The 26,843-nt window shown below is 35.4% G+C and overlaps 1 protein-coding gene across 11 annotated transcripts in view; it reads right to left on the bottom strand.

Moving 5' to 3' along the window:
* DMD (dystrophin) overlaps positions 1 to 26,843 on the bottom strand; it is a 1,162,034-nt gene that overhangs the window by 884,387 nt on the left and 250,804 nt on the right. For all 11 annotated transcript variants that reach the window (XM_056326975.1, XM_056326977.1, XM_056326978.1 and 8 more), the window contains 2 exons: positions 2,637 to 2,729; positions 1,562 to 1,639 (listed from right to left, as the gene is read on the bottom strand). In XM_056326975.1, the coding sequence (XP_056182950.1) occupies positions 1,562 to 1,639; positions 2,637 to 2,729 (171 nt within the window). The remainder of the gene's footprint in view (positions 1 to 1,561; positions 1,640 to 2,636; positions 2,730 to 26,843) is intronic.

Here is a 26,843-nt window from a genome sequence, read left to right as displayed (position 1 = left end):
GATTGCAAAACTTCAGAGCAAGGGTGGCACATAGCAGCAGGAAAATCTAATTGGTCACAGGCTTTAAATAGCTTTAGAACCATAGATTTTGCATTCCTGAAGTCCCATAGAAATCACTCTTGAAATTATTTTGAAGGCTGAGGAAACTATTTCAGATGCAGATCTTTTGGCTTCATACTAAATTGAGAGAGAGAGAGTGTGGGGGTGTGGGGGTGTGTGGGGTTGTGTGGGTGTGTGTGTGGGGGGGTGTGTGTGGGGGTGTTTGTTTGCTATTCTAATTTCTTGTGTACAACATATAAGGTTTCAGTTACATGAATAGGATGGCTGCTGGATGACCACTTTCTAAAAGAATGTTTTTTCTTCTATATTCTTCAGTTGGAATACTCTGGTATATTTCTATATTTTAAAGGGATTATTGTTGTGTTCTGGAAATTGAATAAAAAGCATTTAAATGGATTTAGCTGATACATAATGAACAAATACTTTTAAGAGAATTTATGATGAAAATCCGTAAACACATTCCAGGTATGTAACCAAAACCTTCCTGTATACTGTGAAATAATGTATTGCTTATTTTTTTCAACAATGTCAAATATTGCAGAATTTTAAGAATTGGAAGCTTTTTCTTCTATTTATTTACATGAAATTCCATTTAAGAAAAAAAAAAAAGAAAAAAAAATCAAGCTTGAGGTCTTTATGCCAGTCTTATAAGGTCACTTTCATTTATGCATAAATTTTCAGATGGATTACCTTGGATTTATAAAATCGATAACTTTAGTCAGCAGCTGAACTCTAGTATGTTTAGTGACCTACTGCAGCTATCAAGAAATATAATATGCAGCACAGAATATATTATCACTGTTCCATCACATCTTACTGTTCAGTTTACGTGAATATTATAGTTTATTTGAATTTATTCTTGAAAAGGAGATATGATATAATTAGTTGGCCACTGAAAATGTTAAACTTTTTGGCCCATTAGAATGCTTGCATAAGGAAGACATTCTGAAAATATTTACTTTAAAATGATGCACAGGATACCGGTTGGAAAATTCAGTCTTGACAAAAAAGAACAGAAACTGGTTTTGATATGATTAATTTACTTAATATTATGAACCATAAGGAACAGACACCAATGGAAATTTACCAAATAGATTTCTTGTAGGAAAACCCCCAGTTTTTCAGACTTGATAATTGTCAGAGCTTGTGAGTAGACAATGTAATATGTAGCATCTTCTAATCAGCTAAGAATTACTTCTTGTAATTAAAATTTTAAAACGTATTTTAAGTCCCATGCATTAACATAAAATTCTGCATGTTGCTCTGCCTTCAGACAGCATCGGTTATAGATATATTATTCAAAAATTTTCTGGCACAGGATTTAAAACTCTTTGGAATACATTCCATCCTAGTGCTGAATGACAAAGTATCCAAGTCACATTAATAAAACTGTATTGACTCCGGTAATTGAACAGGATGGACCAGAGTTTGATCTAACAATTACAAAGCATTAAATATGCTATCTATAGGATGTTCTGACCCTGTTCAGCTGATTACTTACATTATTTCTCTGCAAAACCTGCAGTGCTTTGTTGACATTGTTCAGAGCATGAACTCTTGTGGAGCCTTTTTCTTTTGCCTACAAACAAAAATTAAAAAAAAATTTACTACCAAAAATCAGAAACTAGAATAAACTATATGTAACTCAAATCTTATATTACACCTGTAGTGTTCTATTTTAGATGTTTATGACAACAATACTGAGAATATTACTACACATTGTGCACATGCAGCTTCCTGATATGAAGTAACAGCAACTGTGAAACAAACTGGATCCACAGTTGGAAGGCAATTTGGTACCTTGACATTTTTGAGTGAATGAATTATTGAATTGTATATAAAATTAGATAATTAAACACTGTCTTATTATGATTAGTCTTCTGCTCCATGGTACAATTTAGGAACATTACTTTGACAACTAAACAGATAAGCATAAGTTTGTTTAATGTTTATTTACAAGTACATTCTCTCTGGATTTTTATTTTCAAACTCCCATGCTGCTTCACTATTTTATAAGAAAATTTCAGGGAATGATCCCAAGCTCACAAACTCCACCCAGGAACACAAGAGATGCCATTAAAAAAACATGTGACGTGTCACTTTAGAATCTCCAGGTTAATAAGAGCAAGTAGTTCTCTCTTTTCAGACATATACAACTCCAATAAATGGATTTTATGTATGAAATTTATTAGCAAAATATTCTAATTCTACACATTAAATTCTATTCCTTGTATTTGGCACAAAGATCTAGCAATAAATAATTTCTGAATAGCAGCTAATATCTCAATATCTAAATGAATCCTACCTCAGTCTTGTTTCTCTTGCCACATTTTCTTAATAAGTGCATGCAACAAAGTAAATTATCCTTTCAAATATATGCCTAGCAAAGAGTTACTGTCTAATATAGCCTACAGTTCGTAATGTTCCCTCAATTTGAAATGGAAGTTGAAAATATTCAGACCCCTAAAAAGTTTCCACAGGCCCTCATCAATGGCAGAAATTAATGAATGCCACCCCTTACAGTTATCACAACATCAAGGCTACAATATACAGTAAATATGTTAATATACACATACAAGCTTTTGGCCTGTAAGACATTCCAGGAGCTCCAGAAGTCTTTGTCCATCTCGAAAATCACTAAAAAGATCTTCAATGTAGCGTCTTCCAAACTGAAATGAAACAATTACTTTAGTTAGTTCAAACACCAATAAAAGGAAGAATCAAATTTCTAAATAAGACCAGAAAGCTGTAAAAGCCACTGTCTTGCGACGTGGTGTATTTCACTTGCACAAATACACTGTGCAAATTAAATAATAAATATGAAGGTATGACACAAAGCAAACGAGGAAAATATCTTACAACTAAACTAATAGAATTCTTTAACACGCATCTGTTTTCACAGGGTGCTATTGCATAAGGTAGATTGGTGCTTACCTTATTTCAAGTACTTTTCCTATAGCAACAAATGTACACCCTTCACTCCTCCTAAAATTATACTATTGATATAATTTTTGAGAAACTACTGCAGATCCAATAATTTATAACTTGTGCACATACAATTAATACAAATAATTAAGCCAGAAATAAATACTAATGAAGCTAGAGTACAAACTGGACTTGGCAATTAAGGTGCAATTTGGGAGAAAACCAGGGAAAATAATTTGCCAAATGGAAAAAAAAAAACAAACCAAAAAACAACAAACCAACCAAAAAACAAGTAAACACCAACAAACCACAAACCAAACAACAAAAATCCCCAAACACACAAAAAGACATATCAAGTTTAATGGTCTAGTAGGCACTCTTTCATGTGGCAGAAACAAACTTGGAATTATGCATAGAGAGTTAAGTCTCAGGCTTACTTTAGTGAGGATCTAGAGCACATGTAAATTAATAGGACATACTTGGAATTGTACCAAATCGTGCCTCATTACCATAAATGGCTAAAACACAATTCACATTTTGTACACAGCATCAGCAAAAGACAAAAGGAAATACTTGGGATTTTCCTCCATGTGGCAATGGTAAAAGGTGATCTCTGTTCTGATGCTTGACTAATGCATTAAATTTAAAAAATATAGGGATATGATTTTGCATAGTTTAATCACTGTGATATTTTTATGTGCACCTATAAATTTTGATGTATTTTTGCATATCTGAGAGTTTTTGAGAACCACAATAAAAACAGTGATTATTTTGTGCAGTGTCAAGTAGGTTCAGATGTCCATGTTATTTCTAATCTATAAAGTTTCACTGATGCTTTGACTGATCTGAAAGGAAGCATCTGTATTTTAATTTACTATAACTGACACCATGATGACCTGCATTGCGTATCTTCCACTTGTACCACAAAGCAATGTAGATCTGGGAGTCCTTATTACACGGAAAACATTTGGTTTCCTGTCAGCCATGTTGTTCTTTTACTCACTGAAATGGTCATTAGAGCTAGCTGGGAATTTTATTAAAAATTTATTTTGTCAGAAAGTATCAATTCTTTCAGAAGGTTTCTTAAACAGAGAACAGATTTAAAGAAAGTTTCTGGTGCTAGACTCTTTTTTTTTTTCCTTAATCAATAAATATTTATGTGTACAGCACAAACTTTAGTGCTATTGGCTATTCTGGCATGACTCACTCTTCCTTGCTCCCTGACTGCTCTTCTCTTCTGAGACAAGAGTTCCTTTCAAATCCCTTCATTTTCAGTAAGGTCTTGCTTCTGTTTCACAGAACAAACATCCAAAACATCAAAAATTTTCTACAGCAGTGGAAAACTTTTTCTAGCCAGTTTTCACACCCTGCACAAACCATTCCAACTAAGCTAATTTCTAGTTAACATACAACTTACCACTTGACTACTCAAAATATCTGAAAACCAGTATTAAACAAATTCAGATACAATTTACTCACCCTGCTCAATCTCCTGAATTATCTGTTCTGTTAAAGATACCCAGCAACACTTTCCAGCCTTGAATTTAGCATGAGAAATAGTTTTGATAAAATGTTTAAAATGATGGTATGAACAATCATGCCATTATGCAAGTCATGTACTGTATTTATGATGTTTTCTATTACTTACTCTATACAGCACAAAATCAAAATTAAGAGAGAATATCACATCAGAGAGACAATACTCTCTTCACCAATCTTGCAGAACAAGAGTAATTTTTGCAGAGGGGAAGCACAACACCTATACACTTCTAAGGGAACATTTTAACATTCTTAAGAAAGTCAAAGTGATCAATAGGCCCTTCTGTAACACTAGGAAAGACTTGTGACCATAATGTTACTGAATCATTCTGGGAACATAAGCACAATGACATTTTGATAATAGGATATAATTATCTTGCTTTGTATCATAAGAGAAAAATAGAACTAGCCTTCATAACTGCTTCTATGGCTTTCTATCTTCCTTGTTGCAGCATGTAAGTGGTTCATAAATTTTAGGTTGAAATCCATCCAGGACAGCAAAAAATTCTGCTTGACAAAATAATATGAGGGTTTTTTGGGGGTAAAGCTTTCAGAAAGAAAATAAAGACAGCATGGCAGCATCCTCAGCATGACATATTATTTACAAATGTATTACAAGTAAAACTTAAAACAAAACTTACCACTGATTTTTAGGGTCTTGGAAGTATACCTTCCATTAATCAGGAACTAAAAATACCTTAAGACACCCTATACTACTGTTACACATATCATCCTTAATCATCATCCTTAACCTAAAGAAGGTTGCTATTTTTCTGGCAACAGACTAATTAAGTCTTCTTTCTCAAATGGGCTAAATGTCTTCACTTGGTCAACATTGCAGTAAGTCTTCAGAAACAAAGGGCTCAAAGATGCATCAAATATAACAGTTGTGCCATTGAAAAGTGTCTGTTTTGTTGAAGTATGAAGCTTCCAACAATGAAAAAACAAGCACAGCTAGTCAATGGTTTGTCAAAAAAGATGCCTAGTCCTTTATTATAAACTGTTGTTGAAAATAACCTTGTTTAAAACTTTTTTCTGGTTGCGACCTATAGGCATAGCTACTGCCCTTAATACCTACAGAGGAATGAAAATGTTCAGAATAATCTCCTGTGTTGTTTGTAAGTATGTGGATTTGTTACTCCCTCTATATTACAAAGTTACCCCAAACCTAATTTTTAAAAATGCCCATAGCAGCTGCATGTTGCATTGTTGGTTCACAGTTTTCTTTCTTAAAAACCAGAATGATGGAAGAGATGAGGGAAATGAAAGAGAGTAGGACAGAAGGACTGCAGATACCAAATGTGAAGCATAAGGTGACTTTTCATCCGTGTGGTGCTGATTTCCCAACTGATAATATTACTGGCAGCAATGGGGAACTAGAGATAATTGTATGACCTTAATCAATATACAAGCTACCTATAACATTATTCAAGTAGATCAGCAAAGCAATTGTCATCTCTCTCGGCCCTACTTGCTTATTTCAGGGAGATCAACAATTAATGGAGGGTTGGGGTATTGGAGGCAGGGATGAAAAAGAACAATGAAAAAAATAATAATTACAGAGTAAAGAAAAAAGGGAATAACCGTAAAAATGAAATAAAAAGAAAGAGAAAGAAGCAGAAATAATTTTCTAGAAGTAGGACTAAAAAGAAAAATCTAAGACCAGAATTTGTTAGAATCTTCATGACTAGAAAGACTCTGGGGATTTAAGTTTACAGCAGTTTTATGTATGATTTTAACCTACTGTCTTTGTGTTAAATAAAGGTCAAAATACAGATTATTTTCTTGGTTTAGCTGATATGGCTGTTGGCCACAACTGCTGATTTTTACATAATGTAAGAGGTCTTGAAGGAAATCCCATGGATTTATTTTAAAACATAATCACCAAAAAATGTGATACTGAAGGGAAGATAAGATTCCTGTATTAACATGGATGAGGACTAAGGAAAGGAATCCACAAAATACATTTGTATGTAAAAAAAAGACCCTACACTACCACGGTCAACTACACAAGCCTTAAGTCTTAGAATTATAGGGTAATGTACAATTAATATCTCAGGAAAACATGGGAACTTGCAGAAGAGTCTTCCCTCAGTCGCTATAAGAGAGTGAAACATAGAGTATTCCATGTGCTAACTCAAGTGCATGTACATATGTACATGCATGTGCATACTCTAGAATACTCTCAGTATTAATTAGAGTGAAACAATATCTAAAGTGTATTATTTTCCGAAATGAGACAACAACTGAACCAATTTTATGCCAAAGAATGTTACCTTGAAAAAAAAAAAAAAAAGAACATATGGAAAAGAAAGAAAAGAGAAAATCAGGAAACAGACAGAAAATAAGTGTTGATAGATACATACAGTTGCAAATTTTTTGCTGTCAATGTAACTAGAAATCTTAAAACATCAAGCTCCATTCTATTCATCTCACTAGCCTACTATCATTGTCATTCCTGTGTTCTTCTTTCCAAAGACTCTATAATAGACCTCATTCTGTCCATGTAAATCTAACAAATACATTTTGTCAAACAAGTTAATTATTTAATTAGCTCATTCATCAGATTCATTATGGGAGAAGTTAATATCGTGGGAAGTATTACATGAAAAGCTAGTATGCCATGAAAAACTCTGTTCACAGCTACATGCAAGCCAGTAATTGTGAAAGCAATACAGGGAAGAACACCAAACAATTGAAAAATATCTTGTCCAGAGAAGGCACAAAGACATCCATTCATGAACATTGCCTCTCCAAAAATTATGAGTCAAAGTTCCAAAAATTCTGATCAGCATAAAACTGTTAGAAGACATTATGTTTTAGAATAAATTAGCATAGGCAAATCTTATACTAAGGAAAATAGAACGAAAGAGAAGGAAATAGGAAGGGGAAGGAATCAGGGAGGGGAAAGGAAAGGAGAGGAAGAGGATTAAGAAGTCATGACTAAAATTTTCTCCCACAAGTGCAAAGGGTAGAAATGTATTTCTATTACCTGAGATTCATAAACACTCAGAATTTAAAGCAATGAGTCCATAATAACAACTTTAGCAAAATACATGATAACAGTAGACTGTAACATAGCTATTATTTAAGGTTCTTTAACATGCATAATTTTTTGGTGTTTTGTAAAAATGCCATGTGATAGGTATTTTTTCCGACATTTTTTAAAATAATGACAAAGGGTAAAAACTTGGCTGAGGAAGAGATCTCTGACTTTTCATATTCCTTTGCAGAGCAGTATGCATTTAGATTACACTTTCAATTTGAGGGCAGACTAGACAATAAGAAGATTATTACAGGAAGACAAGTTCGATGCTATTTCTTATGCATTTTACAGTATTATTGGCTTATTATTATCCGTTCATCTGGCAAATCTAGCAACCAAAACTGACTGTCAACAGATGGAGAGAGACAGAGAATAAGTTAAAAGAGAAAAGGCACTGTAAAGACAGAGAATTCAAGGTTAAGCATGACACTAGACAGAAGATTTAAGTTTACATTAGCCATAAACAAGAAAAATCATCTTTCAATAAAACTAGTGGACACAGAAGTCCTTTGGACTCCTGGGAAAGGGAAATAACTGAGATCTTAGCTTGGGACAGGTCCTGTGACTCTGGGAGGGGCAGGAAACCCAGGTCACAGAGGCTGGAAGGGAGCTGTAGTGTGGTCCAGCTGTGTCCCCAGCATGCCGGGCTGTGGAACAAGGAGCCAGAGGTTCCCTGCAGTTTGGCCAGGACCTCAGGCTGCTGATTGATTACTAAAAAAAAAAATGAAAAGACAAGATATAATCCAGAAAAAACACTAGAACATAAGCCATAAATCTTCACATAACTTTTTCAAGTGTTTATCTCAAGATCAGTTTGTAAATCTGTAAATTTCACTGAATAGATGTGAGTAAGAAAGAAATAAAATTTGGTTGGATTACAGATGTTACCCTTAGAAAGATTTTAAAGAAAAAGCCTTTTCTTGCAGTCAAAGTATTTGATGCCTCACTCCATGAAACAATAAAGAAAAGCCACTGAGTTAATCTCAACAGATCTTTTAAGCCAGTTTTAATAAAAGAGGGATTATTAACACTTGCTTTTGCTATGTTAAATATATTAAAGGTTGAATTTCTCTCCCCAACATGCTCATTTACAGTTTGTTCAGTTCTTCTGGGAGGATCCATGAAAGTGATTGACATTTTCTTTCATTGATACTGGATTACTATTACAGCAGCAAAAGATATTGCACCAGTCATGAGGGAAGAAAGATGCACCAGGCATAGTTTAATTAGATCACAGCTTTACTGACTCATGGGAGGCACTGAGTAATAACTTGAGCCACACAAGCCATCCTTTCTCCCTTCATCCTTTTCTCCTGTTAGAACATGGAGGCATCCATTCTGCTGCAGGTAAAACTCTATGCCAGCCAGCTGGAAGTCAAACAACGTACTAGCCGTTTGCCTCTATTGTCAGAGCTCCGATCTGTTTCCTAGCCTTTGTAGTAGATAGTAGATTTTTTTTTTTTTTTTTTTTTTTAGTCTAACTTCAGCTTTCAAGGAATTCCACAGAGGAGTAACTGACGAATTTTAAAAAATTACTATTATTCACCAACAGGAAAATGTAAACCCCTTCACTAAAGATGCCACACTCTTCTCACAGGTAATGAACCAAGCATTACTGTGGATTTCAACAAGGTAGCTATCACAATGCCTGCAGCAGGCCCAGAACACCCAATTCTACCCTTTAAAGAGAGATCTAGAGGCAGGTCTTACAATTGTCTGAAGGCAGTTCATGTTTGTGGGACAAGACACATACTCTTACAGCAGGAGCAAAACCCTGTTGTTCAGGTAATGTCACCAGACCCTCCTGGCACTTCTGTTTGGTTCTTGTAAAAGGGTATTTTCTCCTCAGCACAAGAAGTTATTCCATTTCTTTAGTGTCATTACAGAGAAGGACACTCACACTTCCCCTAACTTTCTGAAGGATACCTTGCTATTTTCCTTTTAAAATAAATCAGAAAATCTCACTGCAGAGGCTGTACATATCCAGAACAGAAATACAGATGCCTTGACAAAGACAGTTATGTTAGTATAGCTATCACAAGATTTCTTAGCTATCAGAAATTTGTCTCTAAATTAAATGAAAATCAAAGAGTAAGCAAATAAATTGGTCACAGTAACTCATACCTCACCTTCAGTTTATCCTCATCTAGCTCTTACCCAAGAGGGATAGAGAGCTATAGAAATTTCCAAAGTCAAAGAAGTAGGGGAGCTAATCAAAGAGTGAAAAACAGTCTCACCATGGCGTCCAACTATTGTATAGGCTCTACAGGTAATCTATATTAATTCCTCAGTACACTTTATAGTATTCTTCTGATGCCAGTACATAAGGCTTTCTGAGATCCACTATGCAAAAATATTTTCTTTGTAGAGTGTTCTAATTTACCTTTCCTTTGTAGAATTCTACTGTAGGATTAATTATGTGATAATTAAAATACTGGAAGTTTCATCATGCATAACTGAACTTCCTGAAGTTTTGTTGTAATACTCCACATCCTTGGGATCACTGAAATTAATGAAGTTGAATTATCTTCTCTGCTACGAAAGGGATTCCATTATTTATTAATTAGACACACAACATTTTAAAAGTCAAAGCCAAAATAGTTATTAGCTATTCTACTTTCATATAAAACTTCCTTATGAGTTTTATTCAATACAACTTGAATTCACTTTAATTAGACATTCTAGCTTACCTATTAATGCATTTTTGAAATGAGATTTTGAAATTAATTACATCACTAACCAGATTATTTTTTTCCAGATTCAGTGTATTCTATTTTTCATAAGAATGAAACTAGATTAAGAACAGATATAAATTGTAATAGCATGATAGTAATAAAAAATTGAAGATCTATTTGGAGCAAGAAAATAAAATCTACTGATACAGTCTCCATTTAGAGCAGGAAAAATATATCAACACTATTTTAATAGCACTGTAATATATAGTATTTCAAAAAAAGTATAGAATCCACAATGTCAATCGCTAAAATGAAAAGATATCATTTATGTAATTTTATTTTTCAAAAGGTTAACCATTGCCATAGAATAAAATACTTTATAAACAACTGATATCGCTCATTGTGTGCAGACCACAAACATGCAAGTCAAAACATGAACAATTTTTTAGGCAAGATTTGATGGGCTGGTTCTAAGCTGACAAGATGGTATAGCCACCTCTGAATATCCACAACTGAATGTGGCAGGGTTTAATGTAATCATGTATCTGTTAACAAAGAAATAAACCCCACCCTTATTATCTGATATATGGTACATATATTTAATATATAATTATATATGTCCCCTTTAAATTTTGAAACAAGTCAGGTTATTGCCTCTGTGACAGAATCAATGGAAAAGTTTGGGTTTTTAAAGAAAAGGTTACCTCTGTTGTAATTCCAGCACAGCTCTATCTGAGATACAAATCAGGCAAAAAAATGACCAAAGCAGCTCACAGATGATGGGAAGAAAGATTTGAGGATTATTCCACCCTTCACTTGAACCACTGACCACCCAGATAATTCACACTCTGGTTACTTAGGATTTTAAAGTGTTCTGTGATAGATTTTCAGTTCAACTACTAACCTAAGCAGGAACTCAACTTAGTAACATAACCATTCAACAGCTCAACTTGTGCATTAAAAAACAATTCTCTTTTAAACTTCCCATTTTCCCATCAGCCATGGAAAAAAAAAAATAGGAGTAAGAGAACAGTCAAAGCCCTGGCAAAAACTAACTGGCTTCAAAAAATATTAAGCTGATGCTTGCTAAATACATCTATGCTAATTTACTCAGTAATTATTACACGAAGTTTTTATTTGGTAAGCAGTGGATGTACAATGTTGGCATCTACTGCTTTTCTGTTAAACAATACTAAGCTTAAAGGGATATAGAAAATAAATCTGGCAGCTATTTTACACCACTGTAGCCAGCTAACATCACTGAAGCATTTCTTATTTTGCAGTGTATTGCTGTTCAAGGTCATTAAGGACTAGATGACTGGCAGTGGGATCAAAACAAATGTTTGGGAAGTGGGTATGAACATACACTCATCAAGTTCCTACAAGGTTTGAAGAATGACTCATGATTTCAGAGTCAAGGATAGGGGCACTTCTTTTGACAGAGCAGCTAGCTTCATGCAATCCAGTAATTGACTGCAATAAGCTTTTTTCCAAGTATGCATGTAATTATGTTTCCCATCTCTGCAAAGAAACTTGTAAGAAAAATATCATGAACGAACAAGAACAACTAATTTTAATTTAGTGTTACCATCAATGTAACATTCAATAAATGATGGAATGTTAATTATATTTATGTGGTCCAAGAAACTTTTTTTTTTTTTTTTAATTTGTAGCATGTAGGTAGTTTTGAGTTTACAGTGGTAGTCTTAGAATAGCAGTTTAAAATGGTGGGAGCTGCAAAGATGAAAATGGAGTGTTTTGAAAGCCAGCCCACTTTGCAGTGGAGACTCACAAACTGTAGATGCCAAATACAACAATTTTGGCTAAAATTCTCATTTAAGGAAGCATTAGTTCCACAGCAGAATGTTTCCATGAATATTTCTTATTCAAGTAATTTATTTTTCCGTATGTGGTTATTAGAAAACAGAAAAAAAGGGAATGTCATCACTCTTGATTAAAAACACAAGCATTAGTGAAAAACCTTGGGCAGCAAAGAAAGATTCTGAAATGTTTATCTTTTGGCTTACTGATGTTCTGAATCTTAAAGAACAGTTTATTTACACAATGAGGTACAGAATACTGCATGTACTGTGTTTTCTCCTGTTCAAAGATGTCCTTCCTGAGTGAGTTCGGATTCTCCCTTTATTGAGGGACAAGCTTTAGCAATACATTTTGTCATCAGTTTAGAACTTAAATCCTGTCTGCAAATCTAAAGTGTATAAATGATAACTCAGATTTCTAACAATTTACTTTGGGAGACCTTCAGGTACATTGTCTTATCTTTGAAAATAAAACAGGAAAACCTCTATTACAGTTGTTAGTTGTAACAGACAAATAGTCAAACTTCTAAATAGATGCAACTGTAATCAAACAAGAAAAAACACAGTAATTTTCACCAATAAGAAAACAAAAAGAACAAACTGCCTAATTATGAAGTGTTGCTATTACTTGTATTGTGAATCCCATATAAATAAGAGACGTAACCTAGATCAATTCTTCACTGACCAAGATGTGAAAGAAGCAAATGTGATATGTAAGCTTGAGAGCTTGAGAACTTGAGCTGTAAGCTCAAAAGCTTGAGAACGAAATTCAGTTTGACCCTACACAGTGGCTCACATACATAGCAGCTCCATTTCTGTGCTTCCAAAGTTGCGGCACTGCATACTGCAACTGATTTTGACTTCCATTGGGAAGTCAGCTTCCCTGAAGCACTGAAGAATGGCCTCATTTGTGATAAGCCACCAAAAAGGCAGGATCTTCTCAGTCCACCCTCAAGTTAGGTCTCCCCTTAGGGCTACAAACCATCAGTGAAATGCTCAGCTGAATATCCTGAGAACTGTCTTTGTCAGCATTGACCACATGGGGAATTCTGACCATTAAAGCTAGTGTTCCTGCTTTTGCAGCCCAAGCTTTCTGTTCTTAGTGCTTTAGACACCTTTCTGATGTAAGGAAAATGTCTAATCAAGGATGAACAGAACAATTTGTCATGTCTCAGAGAAGAACTTTCAGACAACTGGGTAGACCTAAGTCATTATAACAAGTCATCCAGTCTGCCTAATTTGACTTTGTCTATGGAGGAAGAGCCATAAAGTTCTGGCATTTCTTGTCATGTTACTACCTCCACTAACTTGTTATATGTTTTAGGGTTTCTGTACTGCGTTTGTGTGGCAAGGTTTTGGTAGCAGGGGGGCTACAGGAGTTGCTTCTGTGAGAAGCTTCTGTCACACCCAATGGATACTTGTAATAAGTATACCCACTCTGCTTGAGCAGAGTGGTTCTCCCATTTTTTTCCCATCAGGAGAAGTCAAGTCTAATTTCAGAGACTGAAAATCCACCTATAGAAACTACAGGGGTAACTAAAAGGATACAGTTTTCCAATACAGTCCATGCTTAAAAATTCTGTGCAAGAGATATAATTCATTCTCTATATATGAGTAAATATTTTTTTATTAAAAAAAACCCCAAAAACCAACAACAACAAAAAACAAAACAACAACATTCCTTGAAAGCACCATTTCCATTTGAACTACTACTAAAAATTAGTAGTCTGCTGTAGAGGGCATTGTCTATATGTAAAATTTCAAGAAATTCACAAGGAAATTCTAGAAAGAAAAAGCAGCAAGAAGACAATACTTGAAAGGGAACAGCAGAACATGTAAGACACAGCGGAACAGCAAGAAATGAGGACATTCAAAGACAACTTCTATTTGTTTTGACAAATTCAGATTTACGTGTATGTCAGTCTGCCAGCCTGTCAACAACAGACTCCAGAGGATGAGCTGTATGTCTGGCACCAGTTACTCAAGACTACATTATCCCTGTGACTGTCATTCCTTTAATACAGGACAGATCAGTGTACTACTCTTAATTTGATATCTCTATCAATAATACAGTTCTGCACATTATCGTCTGCAAAAGCATTTAATGTGTTACATTTAAAAGCATAAGTTGCTGTGTTTTGGCTACCAGCAGGTAGCATGTATGTGTACTTTGAATCATCACAACTAATGATGGTAACTTAGTGAAAACAATTGGCATATGCTACCTTTGTAACACCTGGCAATAAATAACCTAGATTGCAAAGGAATTTATGTACCAACTTGCATCTGTGAATCTGGATCCCTGTTTATAATTATGATATGATATGAATCTCTCTATAAACCAATAATTAAAAATTGACTGTAATACTACAAATATGAAAGAAATAATAAGTGACTTTGGTTTGCATTTTACTTGCATTTTTGTGTGTTAAGTAATAGCTTATGAATGGCTTCAGAAATCTATGCATCTTTTTGTTGGATTATACCACATATTGTGCCCATAATTTAACTACTTTTAAAATATACATATTATCTACTGATAATGTAGGGTATAATTCTAATCTCAATTGTTCGCTTGGCACTCTTACAAAAATATTACAGTGAGGATAATTGCATCCAGCCTGAAACTGTACAAAGGAAACAGATGACCAGCAACCAGTCTACAAATACATAACAGCAGCCTGAGGACAGCCGAATAAACCAGCATTCAAGAGATACCTCTCATCTGAGCAAGTTAGAAGAGATTGGTTCTCACTTATGAAAAGTGGAAATAATCCTTTGGACCACAGAAAACCATATACAAACACCAGAGATATGTAATGGAGCTTGAGGAAGACGGTTTTGGCTTCCTGATTCAAGGTGCTGTTGACCCCAGCCAGCTTAGTCTCAGAGACGAAAATCTGCAGCCATCAGGGCTAACCAATGTGGCACGAAACTCATAGTATCATATACCTAATGCTTGACCAAAGCAGTTGATCAGTGCTTGATTCTTAGTTATTATCTTATTGATTGCCTAGTAGTTGGCAAGAAAAAAATGCTTTCTGAAATTTTGAAATTTCCCTGTGTCTTGGTCCCCCAGAATACTCCTCTTACAGGAGTCTACAAATTCTACACAATTGCAACACATTAGTGTCATGGGTTAGGAATAACCAGTAACAGCTCAAGAAAGTCCAGAAGCAAAAGCAAAAAATGACTGTCTATTGGAGTTTCACATACGCACTGCAGATATTATGGTCTTCCAAAATTAGCATCAGTTTCTGAAACTGAGAAGAGTATTCCCAAAGATACCCCTGAATGCATAAAACAAGGGATTATAAGCAAAAAGACATGGGACAATTCTATTTGTCTTTTTAACAGTTCAGTCCAACAGTTTAATAAAAAGAAGTCTGTCCTTTGACATGGAATCTTAGGTAAAAAAGAAAACAAAACAACAACTTTTTAAGAAGACTTTTGGGCAACATCGCCTACTGCAGAAGGCACTACCCTGCCACTACAATCTGGCTATAAAACCAGTATCCCCAGTGCTGATACCACTGTTTTGAGTCATAGTAGTCCCCAAACCTTGGTTGCCCTGCATACATAAAGAAGCACCTCTGCAGCACAGGCACCCTCTTTGGCTTGCCTGGGTGAAGTTTCCAGTGGCTGGACCCGAGCAGTCTGCAGGGCCACAAGCATTTCTGCTAGCATTAATGCAAAAGGGACATTATGACTGACTCAGCACACTCTTTGAAGAATTACTGGACCTTTGGGAAGTATCTATGCAAATGTCAGCACAATATATGGACCGTGTACGGACATGATTTATGTAATATGGAAAGAATGCAGGTTACACAATGCATCAGTTTATACAGTTCGTGAAGTTTAACCTCAACTGCTGCTATGCATGTTAAGCAGATATTCAGTCTCCAATTCACTCCAGCACTAATTAGAAAGTGTTATTTACTGTAGAGTGAAGGCTTGCTCGGGCAACTGCCTGACATTAATTATTCTTTGAATGTTGGAATTTAAATCAAAAAATGTAAAAAAATGTATGAGTAATGCTGGTTTTGTTTAGTGTCACACAATGTTAAATCAATGAGGACTATAATGAGCTTTTATTCAGAGATACTTACAAAATAACTGTTTCGCTGCAGTTCATCACGGCTTCCCATATTTGCCGTCACCCTCAAGGCTAGGAAACTTTTCGTACAAGTTATAAGAAATGTAGTTATTTTACTCCTCCTAAATGATTTAAGCACCAAAGAAAGACAGACATTGTAATCTGGGGACAAATGTCTCCTTCAGATTTTCATTTTTCCTGGAATGGAAACAAATTTGGGGCCTGTAGCAATAGGACAAGTGGGAACGGTTGTAAACTAAAAGAGGGCAGGTTCAGACCAGATACAAGGAAGAAATTTTTTACAATGAGGGTGGTGACACATTGGAAGAGGTAACCCAGAGAAGCTGTGGGTGCCCCATCTCTGGAAGTGTTCAAGGTCAGATGGAGCTATGAGCAATCTGATCTTGTGCAAGATGTCCCTGCTCATTGCAGGGGTGTGGACTAGATGACATTTAAAGGTCCCTTCCAATCTAAACCATTCGATGACTCTATGATTCTATATTAGTGGAACAATTTGAATGCAAGTCTCATCCTAAAAGGAGTTCTGCTACATGAGTCCAAGATGAAAACTTCAGCAGGCTACACAGTCTGAAAACAGTTTGAAAGCCCACAAATATACTTTTGTTATCCTACCAAATTGACAAATGGGAGAAACAGGGACAAAACTCACTGAGTCTCAAACATCCTCATTTCATTGATCTTTCATGTGCTGTAGTTGTAAATAAATTTTGTGAAAACCTGAATAGAAATATTTAAAATAGACAATAGACTTCATACTCAGTATTTTTCATTTCTACTCAAAACAATATAAATTTGTACAACAACAAAATAAAATTAATTTCTAGAATGCATAAATTTTATTTTTATGCAATAATTAAAATAGAAAAATGAGAACATGTAAAGAATGTTTCAGCAAAACCATGACTGTTTCCTGTTTTAGAATCATATTTATGTGCTTTTAATTAGCTCAAATGAATGTACAATAAAATGAAAATATACCAGTGATCAAGTATGCATTTTAAAATATAAGAGGTGTTTTGATCAATAGCTTGCTATTCATTCAAACAACTGCTCTCTACCCTACATTTCTTGGTTCATTGACATTTTAGAAAAACTGTGAGTCTTGAGAGCTCCAGTAAAAAGTAGCTGATTTTGAGTTGACTGCAAATAATTTAAAACACATACATTTAAATGTGTGGAAGCCAAACCTTTTGCAATATTCTACCATATGTTAATTAAGTGCTCCTTAAAAGGACTGCAGTGTTTATAAATAAATTTCACACATGATAAAAAATCCAAAATTGAATGGTCCGTATGTGCTGCCTTGGCTTGGTGGGTATACTTTGACCTAGATGGTTACAAATATAGAGTGACCTAAACTCAGGGTATGTTGTTCTGCACAGCTAAGTATAATCTCAAGACTTCTTTAAAGTCCATGTAGTTTCACATCCACGCAGAAAGCATGCTAAAACTCATTTCACTGAAAGTGGAAAGTGGATAACTTAGCACCACAAAAGAACAGAATTACTGTTCTGTAACACAGCATGCAAATCTCATGCCATAGATTGACAGTAACTGTGTTTAAACTAGAGTCTTGGGGACTAAAGCATGTGTCAGGAATATGAAGGTTAGATGCAGCTCCTGCAAAATTCACTGTGAGATCCTAAGAAAAGTTAGCAAACCAAATCAAAGAACTACTGTGCTGGTCTTGAGGAAGGCAAATTTAGTCTTGTTCAGGGATTCTTCAAGGGAGGCACTAAGCAACCTGATTTAATTTGACCTTGTATTGAGCTCCTGAGGTCCCTTCTGACTACAACTATTCCATGATTCTATGAACTTGCTGCTTTTTTGACAGAACTATTTTAAGCTAATGCTGCATGCTGCCTATAAAATAAATCAAGTTCCTAACTTCTGCTTGGTGGGAACACATTTCTTGGACCAAGACAGTTAATGCATTATACATTTGTATTAAAGTTCCAGTTTAATCTGAGTAACAGTTACAAGCCCAGATCTTGGGGCTGGAATATTTCACATTTATGATGACAGAACTAAGCCAAAGGTCTTCCTACATGCTAAATGTCAGTCTACAAATAACCTTCATAATTTTACATGGATAAATAATTGATATGGTATGGCCATACTTAAGTAAGTTAGCAGAAGGAAACAAGTATTCTAGGGCCGTTGTCAGACAATTAATAAAGAAAGGGGAAGAAACATGCTGGAGAACTCCTAAGCCAATTCTAAATGTAGAGAGATGTATATGAGTCTCTGGTTTCACATTCTATGTAAGATCTATTCCAACAAACTCAAAGTACAAATCCTATTTAATACCAGAACAAGCTTTAAACATTTTTAGTATTATTCCTCCTATATGTGTAGCATTACACTGCCTCCAAGCTAGAAATCAATGAATTAAATTAATGAATAATTGAAACAGATTTCTGTTTTGTCAGAAATCAAATCACTGCTTTGTGGGTTGACCACACTTTGCACCAAACCACCTCTAATAACTGTAGAATCCCACACACAAAGAAGGGCACCTGGCAGGGGCAGATGCACATATCACTCTGTCAGATTATGGACTTCAAAGTGAGGTACAAAGACTGAACCAGCACAACCAGCTGATCAGTCACCCTCCTACAAGAGCAAAGGTAAGTAGTTCAGGGCTGCAGTATGCTTAAAAGATCTGTGCAGTCATAAGCAATGCCATGAGTGAACAGTGTTTAATTGCACATTGCACCACCCACTAAAAGAAGCTGGGGAGGATGAATCTAGCAGGTGGCAGCTGCAGCACAAGCGAAGGACACATTTCTTCACTTCGTAGTTAGAAAAGCTTTGCCAACAGAAGGCTGCACACGCTAAAGCTGACCTGAATTAAAGCAGTTACTAAGCAGCTTCACAGAAGAGAAATTCACAAAAACTTATTCAGCCCCCCAAATCATTGGTGGATCAGAAAGTCCTTGAATTGCAACTGTTGGAGACTGTAAGATAACAGGAAAAAACAAGTCATAATATGTTTGCTCAACAACCTTTGTTTTTACCATAGGGTTTTTCTATATTTATAAAACTAAACCTGCAATTGTCCATCATTTCTAGCTATGGGGCCTGACCTGGTTTTGGCATGACATACCTTACTTCCATGTCCTTCAAATTGTGCTCCAGGACTTCACATCTAGGGGCCATGTGTTTGGGTTTTTTTCAACATGGGTATTCCAGGGCCCCAGCAAAATCCATCTTGAACACTGCACTCACTTTGACAAATATCTACCCTGTCAGAACTTCTATTATCTTTTTTATAATTTATTAACAGCTTGTCCAAGCAAAAGAAGTTGAATTTTTTTTTTTTTTTGAAGTTTTTAAACATCAGTAGTTTTCAAATTGCCAACCGTTTGAAAAGAAAGATTCACTGCTAAATCTCCAATAACATAACATAACATACTAATATAAACATTCTACAGTTATTTAGCCTAATGGAGACAGAATTTCTAAATATATGTGATTTAAGAACATAGTCCTGTTTAAAAAAAGATAAAAAATCATAAACTTAGCTTACTAAATATGAAACTGTCTAACAAGAAAATGACATCTTGGAATCTGAGTATTCTCAAATCTGTAATGCTAAACTCACAGAAATTATAAATTTCCCATTTACATAACCATTTGAAAATCTTTTACTTAAACTGCTGTGCCAACCTCCTTCTTGACAGCAGGATATTAGAATCCGAGGTATTAAGTAGCTGAAAATTATAAACAGAGAAAACCCTACATTGCCTATGCAATCTCTCCCATCCTGAAATTGCCTCAAATCTGCTATTTCAATATCTGTTCTACTCAGTAATCGTTGAGAGAAGGCAGCTATGAAAGAGGTTTGTTTCACTCGCTGTATGAGTTCTAACAAATTAGTATTACCTATTATAAGGCTTTGAAGATTATAATTATAAATTCCAACTGTTTGTGCCAATGCCTCTTAACAGACAAACTTCCTCACAGCTACTAATTGGCAATATCAAAGTGCTTCTGAAGAAAGCAAACTCACCACTTTTACACAAAAGCACTCTCATCCTCAAGAAACCACCTACATATCACAGTGCTCATCAATCAGTGGAAAAGAAATTCATAGCCTGCCAACATTTGAATTTCTGTAAGAAAGAGCCCACCAACATGTAATAGCCAAACAAAAGTGGAAAAAAGAAGGGACCAAAGACAGGTTGAATTGTTTGGAAAATAGTACAATTGAGGAAGATCTCCTGGGGGCATTGTGATGCCCTTCTGACACTACCTTTGTTAGGAGAGTTTACCTACAGGTATGGTGCTGCAACTTTATATTATAGGTGTTTAATCAGCCTTCATTAGTATTAGCTTTTGCTAGTATTCCTCTGGCATCTAAGGACTTCAGTCAAAGCCTACAGCTATATTTTACTATGCTCAGAACACATGCACAACAATTAACGGTCATTGTCCTGAAAAGCCCAAAATCTAATTTCAAATAACATGTGAGTTTCCCACTGGCTTGTTTTCTTTGATGAAAGTGTATGTTTCTGAAGGCCAAGTTTTGGCTCTCTGTTCCTACCAGCACTGAGAACTCTGTTTGCAACTAAGAGGCATACTGTGGTGATTGATGATGATGATGATGATGATGATGATGATGATGATGATGATGATGATGATGGCAAGCCAGATGCATCAAGAATCCTATCATAATAACTGCAGGGAATCAGGATGTTTTCTCTTGGATAGGAACTCGCTCTAGTTTTAAGTCCCAAGCTTGTACAAAATACCTGTATGAGTCACTTCAAGTCAATCAGCAGGAAAACCCTTACAGTATTTCATTCAGATCTGATGAAAACAATGCAGTCTCACTGATGTTCCTCTCATATTTTCTATGGACACTCATATAATATAAAAAAGTTTCAAGCCTGCAAAACATGTTACACTTGTTTAACTACACAGTTTCCTATAGAGGAAAAGCTATACCTGCCTTTAGAATCAGACACCCTAATTTATTTTCCTGCTTGGCAGGCAAAATACTTTCAAGTTTTTATACTGGTTTCAGTACTAAGGGCTTATCATAAGCTTCCATTTTGTTTCTACATTGCTTCCATCTAAAGTCCTCTCTGATACATTCTGCATCTCACAGATACTTCATCACACCCTAACAATGTAGTAGAAATTGAGTTCACAGCACAGACATATTAGATATGGTTCACTTTCCTCTTTTTTTGTTAAAACATTTTGTTTTAAGAGTCTTTTGCTTTTTTTTTTTTTTACTGGAAAGTGAGTCCATATTATTTTTATGGGATACAAATGATTAATGGAACCACAGACTACAGCCTGAAGTGCTAATTTTGGTCTGATTTTTTTTCCAAATAATTAGTAACTTAGTAACGTTACTAAGAGAGGAGAGTATTGTTCCATTAATCTATTTACTGCCAGTAGATTCAAAAGGCAATGGTAGATTGAAGAAAATCCAAAAGAGTTCCACAGGTGTTTCTTTACCTTAAATTCACATTTTTATGGTTAGACATTAAAATGCAGATAATACCTGTTTATGTCTTATAATACAGCCTTAAGACCCACTAGGGTGTATTCCAGCAGAACGTAAGCCTACACCTCAGGTGCGCTGAAAGCCTTCTTGGGTCATCAACATCTGCAGTATGCATTAAAGGACCACTAAAACACATCCCAGAGAGTCCCAATAGTATTAAAATATATCTACTTACAGGGAAAGTAGGCTAAACACACACAAAACTACACTCCTATAGCTAAAGCCAATTTTCATCTTACTTAAAACTAGCATACTGTCTTTTCAGGTCAAGTTTCATTTCATAAATGGAAAGTGACACCTACCCTTTTCCTCATGCAGCATTCTTCTGAAGATAACACCCAATTCACTTCCACAATTTTTACTTCAAGATCATGATGGCCATATAACCTTAATCTGTAAATTATATACCAAAAATCTTTATATGGCTGGGTATATTAATAACATTCCTATGTACCTAGTAGAGCTGAGAGTCTTAAAGTTGTGTGTGTCGTTCCTCAGCAGAGGACTATGAGGATAAAATGCCAGTGCAGCTGAGTTCCAGAGTCCTCACGTGCTGGGGATTCAAATGATTCAAACCCCCCACAATAATGTCCTCTTCCATCACATACATGCCATAACCTGGTCCCTGGAGCCAGACTTGAGCTACCTAAGTATTCTGGCAGCTCAAACTCATAATCTTTCCACCCTATTTTAGACAGCAGAATACAGAATGAATAAATAAAAGAACACCAGTGGATCTGTAGATAAAAGAAAAACATTTTGGGGTTACCATGAAAAGTGGGAAGGGAAAGAGATGTGTGTAAATAAACAAAATGGTTGCAATACAGATGGAAATTGAGTATCACAAGGGTTTTTAAAATGAAAAGAGTGTTTCTGGATCATTTCCTTCCAATTTTTATTGAAATTTTGAGCAAAAAAAAAATTAATGCTCTGGATAGAGTTTCTTCCTCTGTTCTCATCCATGACAGCACTTTATGAAGCACATACCCATTATATGAATACTCTCCTTCCCAGACATTCAAAATGCTTTAAAATCCTTCTGTGCAAAACCTGGAGGTAACTAGACCTTTAAATTCAGGCCTTAAAATACTCAGCAAGCCCAAAAGATGAATATTTTTGACTGGGTGAGGGGAAGACATATTCCCTACTGTACAGCTGAATACAACTCTGCTCATGATGGTGGCAATCAGAAAAAATTGTAATATCTCTCAGCCCTCTAATATGTGCTGCAGTCATCAGATTGGCCTGTTTCAAACATCTTAATCTAAAAAGCTAACTGAACAGTAAATATCTACCAAGAAAATTCGTAGGCTTGTCTTGCTTTTTAAAAGAGACAGTAAAATGATGTCAGTTGACCTAGAAATGATACTGAACACAACGACCTGTCTTTGTAAGTACAAGGTGGTGGTTGTGTTGATAGGCAGTACAGAGTCTGCAGCAGGTACAGAACATTTGTGTTGGTCTGAAGGATCCTTTTTGTTTTTTCCCCTTAATTTTCACAGTTGTCATCCCCTCCTCCACTAGATAAGTTCCAGTAACAACAAAATTTTTGAGAATGGAAGGAAAACCAGTTCTGGGTGGTTACTCAGCACATGTAGGCCTAGTGAACGAACCCAAGAGATGTGAGACAAAGAGGCTTCAAGAAGTGCAGTCTTTGGCTTTTTCTTAGTGAACGTCCTTTAATATTTCATTAAAAATACTATGGCATCATTTACACACATACACATGAGGCAGGTTTTTTGTGTTTTTTTTTCTGCCAAATACAACATGAAACCCACTTATTTTAAACCCACCATAACACTATCAGGCAAATTTCACATCTTTCAAAGGCAAAGCCAGTCAGTATAATACAGCTATAATCGTCCCCTAATTTTGATGCAGTTTAGTGTGAAAAAAAAATTAATTGATGTATGTTGTATGAACTATGGTAAAAACCTTTATTTCTGAAGTATTTTCTTTCCTAGGTTTAAATCTGGCCTTCTGAGTTGGATTTCTTTTTATAAGGAAGTAGAAAAAGCTGTTTGAAGGGTTTAAGCTTAGTCTTAATACAAATTCATGTGCCTCTGAGGTATTCAGATTGGACTGTGTCAGTACTTAACATTTTAAAGGTCCTTAATGAAGCAAAGACTCTGGAAACTACGTTTGCAAAACTATGTAGCCTGGATACAGGGACTCAGCTTCGTTAATTCAAATGTTCTTTCATATTTTAATGGGCAAATCTCAATGGAAACACTTGCAAAAGAAGGAAATCAAAAGGATTTATTTTAATAAGAATCGTCATTGGTATTGGTGGAGGTCATAGATAATCAGCGAGCAAGCACACCACTGACACTGTTTTCAGGGACTGCAGCAAAACTCAAAAAAACCTGTGCTGGAAACACATCGGAGACTAAAGGAAAAATCCTTACTGAAGGCACTGTGATACCGATAAAAAGATACAGGTTAAAAAGATTTAGCTGAAGACTTCCGGGAAGCCCATGGAAGATCTGCCAGCAAAAGGACAGATCTTGCACTGCTTCATGACACAGATGTGAAGGCCCTTCCCCTAAAAGATCCCAGGCGATTTAACGTGACCATGTTGGAGAAGTCCATGAATAGAAAACAGGTGTGCTTCAAGCCAATAATTTTTTAATGTTCAGAAGGACTCATGTAAATACAAATGAGACTGGAACCACCATTAGCTTCCTGTAGCACTGGAAGTGAGGCACAGGAGTCACAAGGTCTAGGTGGCATCTCAAAGCTGCAGCAGATGTTCCAGGCTGCTCTAAGTAAGGATGAATGTTTGTATATAATAAAAAATTGCCAAGAATCATTTTCTTTCTTTTGTTTGTGGTACATGAATCATTTGACCACATACTCAAATAATGTGCATTACTGCGGATGAAGAAAACTATACCATCCACCTAGTAATTAGTAAAGTTTAGATTATTTTTTTTCCTAATGTATTTCTCTCTTTTTTACCATGAAAAGGCTAGTTCCAAATACTTAGCTTAATGTTACCATGACAATATCCCAATTCCTTAACATGCATTTAAATTATCAACTGAACAAGCTATTTAGTTTTACGGAATTACATATTGTGTAAGGTGACAAATCCTTCCTCTTCCCCCGTCCCCCTCTCTCCTCCTTTCTCTCCCTCCTTCCCTCCCTCCCTTCCTCCCCCAGCATGCAATGGACAATTTACCAGAAGTTATTCATTATTTCTCTAGAGCAATGAACATTCTAACCCTGACAACCAGACAAAAAATGGTGTTTTCTGGTAACAATCTTCCTTACCTCAGAGCACTGAAAGCCCTATGTTGAAAGGACAAATTAAGTCTTAACCAGATATTTGGTCAACACATGGAAACAAATCTTTGTACTATCTTTTCTGAAGGCTTATAGCAAAGTTAGCTTTTAATAGACACCTCCACTCCATATAGCATTAACAATGTCCATTTCCTCACTACTTTGCACCAGTTTCAGTCATGCAGATAACATGCTAAGCAGTGCCTCTTAATTTTAAAGAATCTTGAATGAAATTATATTAAAATGCCCTAAACTAAACATATGTTTCCACAATCTAAGAAATGTATCTAAACCATTATTTTTAAAAATTGGATGAGTAAATTGGTCTTGCAGTAATATTCTACCTGCCAAGTTTCCATACACAGCAACTGAAATGTCTGGATTATAATTAAAGCTCTCAGGGTGGAAAAAAAAAAAAAAAAAATGTCAGAATACCATCTAGTAGAATGGCTGTCATTATGCCAGTTTTCTCAAATGTTAAGCTACCAAAAGCACCTCAGGGATGACTCCTTTCTTGGCAATAATAATAATACAAAACAGACAACTCTATGTGTCTGTATATATAGTATCTCTATAACATATATTACTGGTTTATTTATTATTTTATATTATTGCATTACTCTTCTACAAATTTATTGTATATTATATATGCTTTTTACTTTTATTACTATATCTATAATATAAATTTGACTGTAGGCACCCAAGTAGTTGGTGCTGCTAATGACAGAGAAAATTCTGCTGACCAAAGAATACATACTCATCACTGAGAAACTACTCAAGAGACCCCAGCCTCATGAACAATGAGAAACTACTCAAGAGCCCAGTATGCCTACAGCACAAATGCTTTACTGGTATAAGAACAAAGTATCCTATCGTGCAGAAACTGTGTATAGCACAGACCATGGATACAAACAAGCATAAACCCTAATTTTGTAGGTATGCCCAAAAGAAGCACCAGGAACAGAAGCAGTTGTTTCAACAAAACTACTTTTTTACAAATACCGTTAGGATCACTCAGTAAGAAAAATTTTTTAAACCAACACAAACCAGACACTTGCCAGAGAGGTAGCTATATTTGAAGAATAATAAAAACCTAGGTGTGTCCTCAGCTATTTCTTTGGCCTCTATACAGATTTAGAAAAATATAAGCCTTTGAATGTAGTATGGTCAAGCTTTGTGTGAACATATAACTATGCAGATGGAATGGATTTGAGTATCTGAGTTGCATTTCAAGGTAAAAAAACAACCAACCAAACAACAACCCCCAAAACCCCAAACTAAAAAAACACAGCACTTTGATAGGATATAATATTTAGCTTCTTCTTTCTCCTTATCTTTTGATATTTAAGACACACATTTTATCTTGAAGTTCAGTGAAGGTGAAGAGAGGCCTGACTTTCAAGGAGTTAAGTAATCCAGGCTAGCAGCTACTGTGCCTATCAGTTTTTTTCCTGAGTGCAGTACTACAGATCAGACTGTGTTCAGGAACAGAGACAGTGAATTTAACATGAGTATGACAAGCAGTAATGTATGCAGGATAATATGTTTACCTAATATCCTTTATTTAAAATGCACAACACTGGAAGGAAAAAGCAAAACACTTGGAAAGACAATCAAAGCTATTCATATTTAACACTTCAAACAAGAGGCCTAAAATGTTGCAGAGGTGACAACATATTACAGAAAATGCCAGCATTAAGGCTTGTCAAATTATAACATAATATGTTTCCATTTTAGATTTTCTGAAAAGGCAATTAATTGCGAAACTATTTCAAGAAAGAACTTTGTCCGTCTGTTGGAGCATAATGAACAAAACAAAGATACGATACAGTCTTTGCATTTTTTC

This window comes from Falco biarmicus, chromosome 2, assembly GCF_023638135.1.
Source record: "Falco biarmicus isolate bFalBia1 chromosome 2, bFalBia1.pri, whole genome shotgun sequence".
Taxonomy (NCBI): Eukaryota; Metazoa; Chordata; class Aves; order Falconiformes; family Falconidae; genus Falco; species Falco biarmicus.
This window is presented reverse-complemented; position numbering and strand designations above follow the sequence as displayed.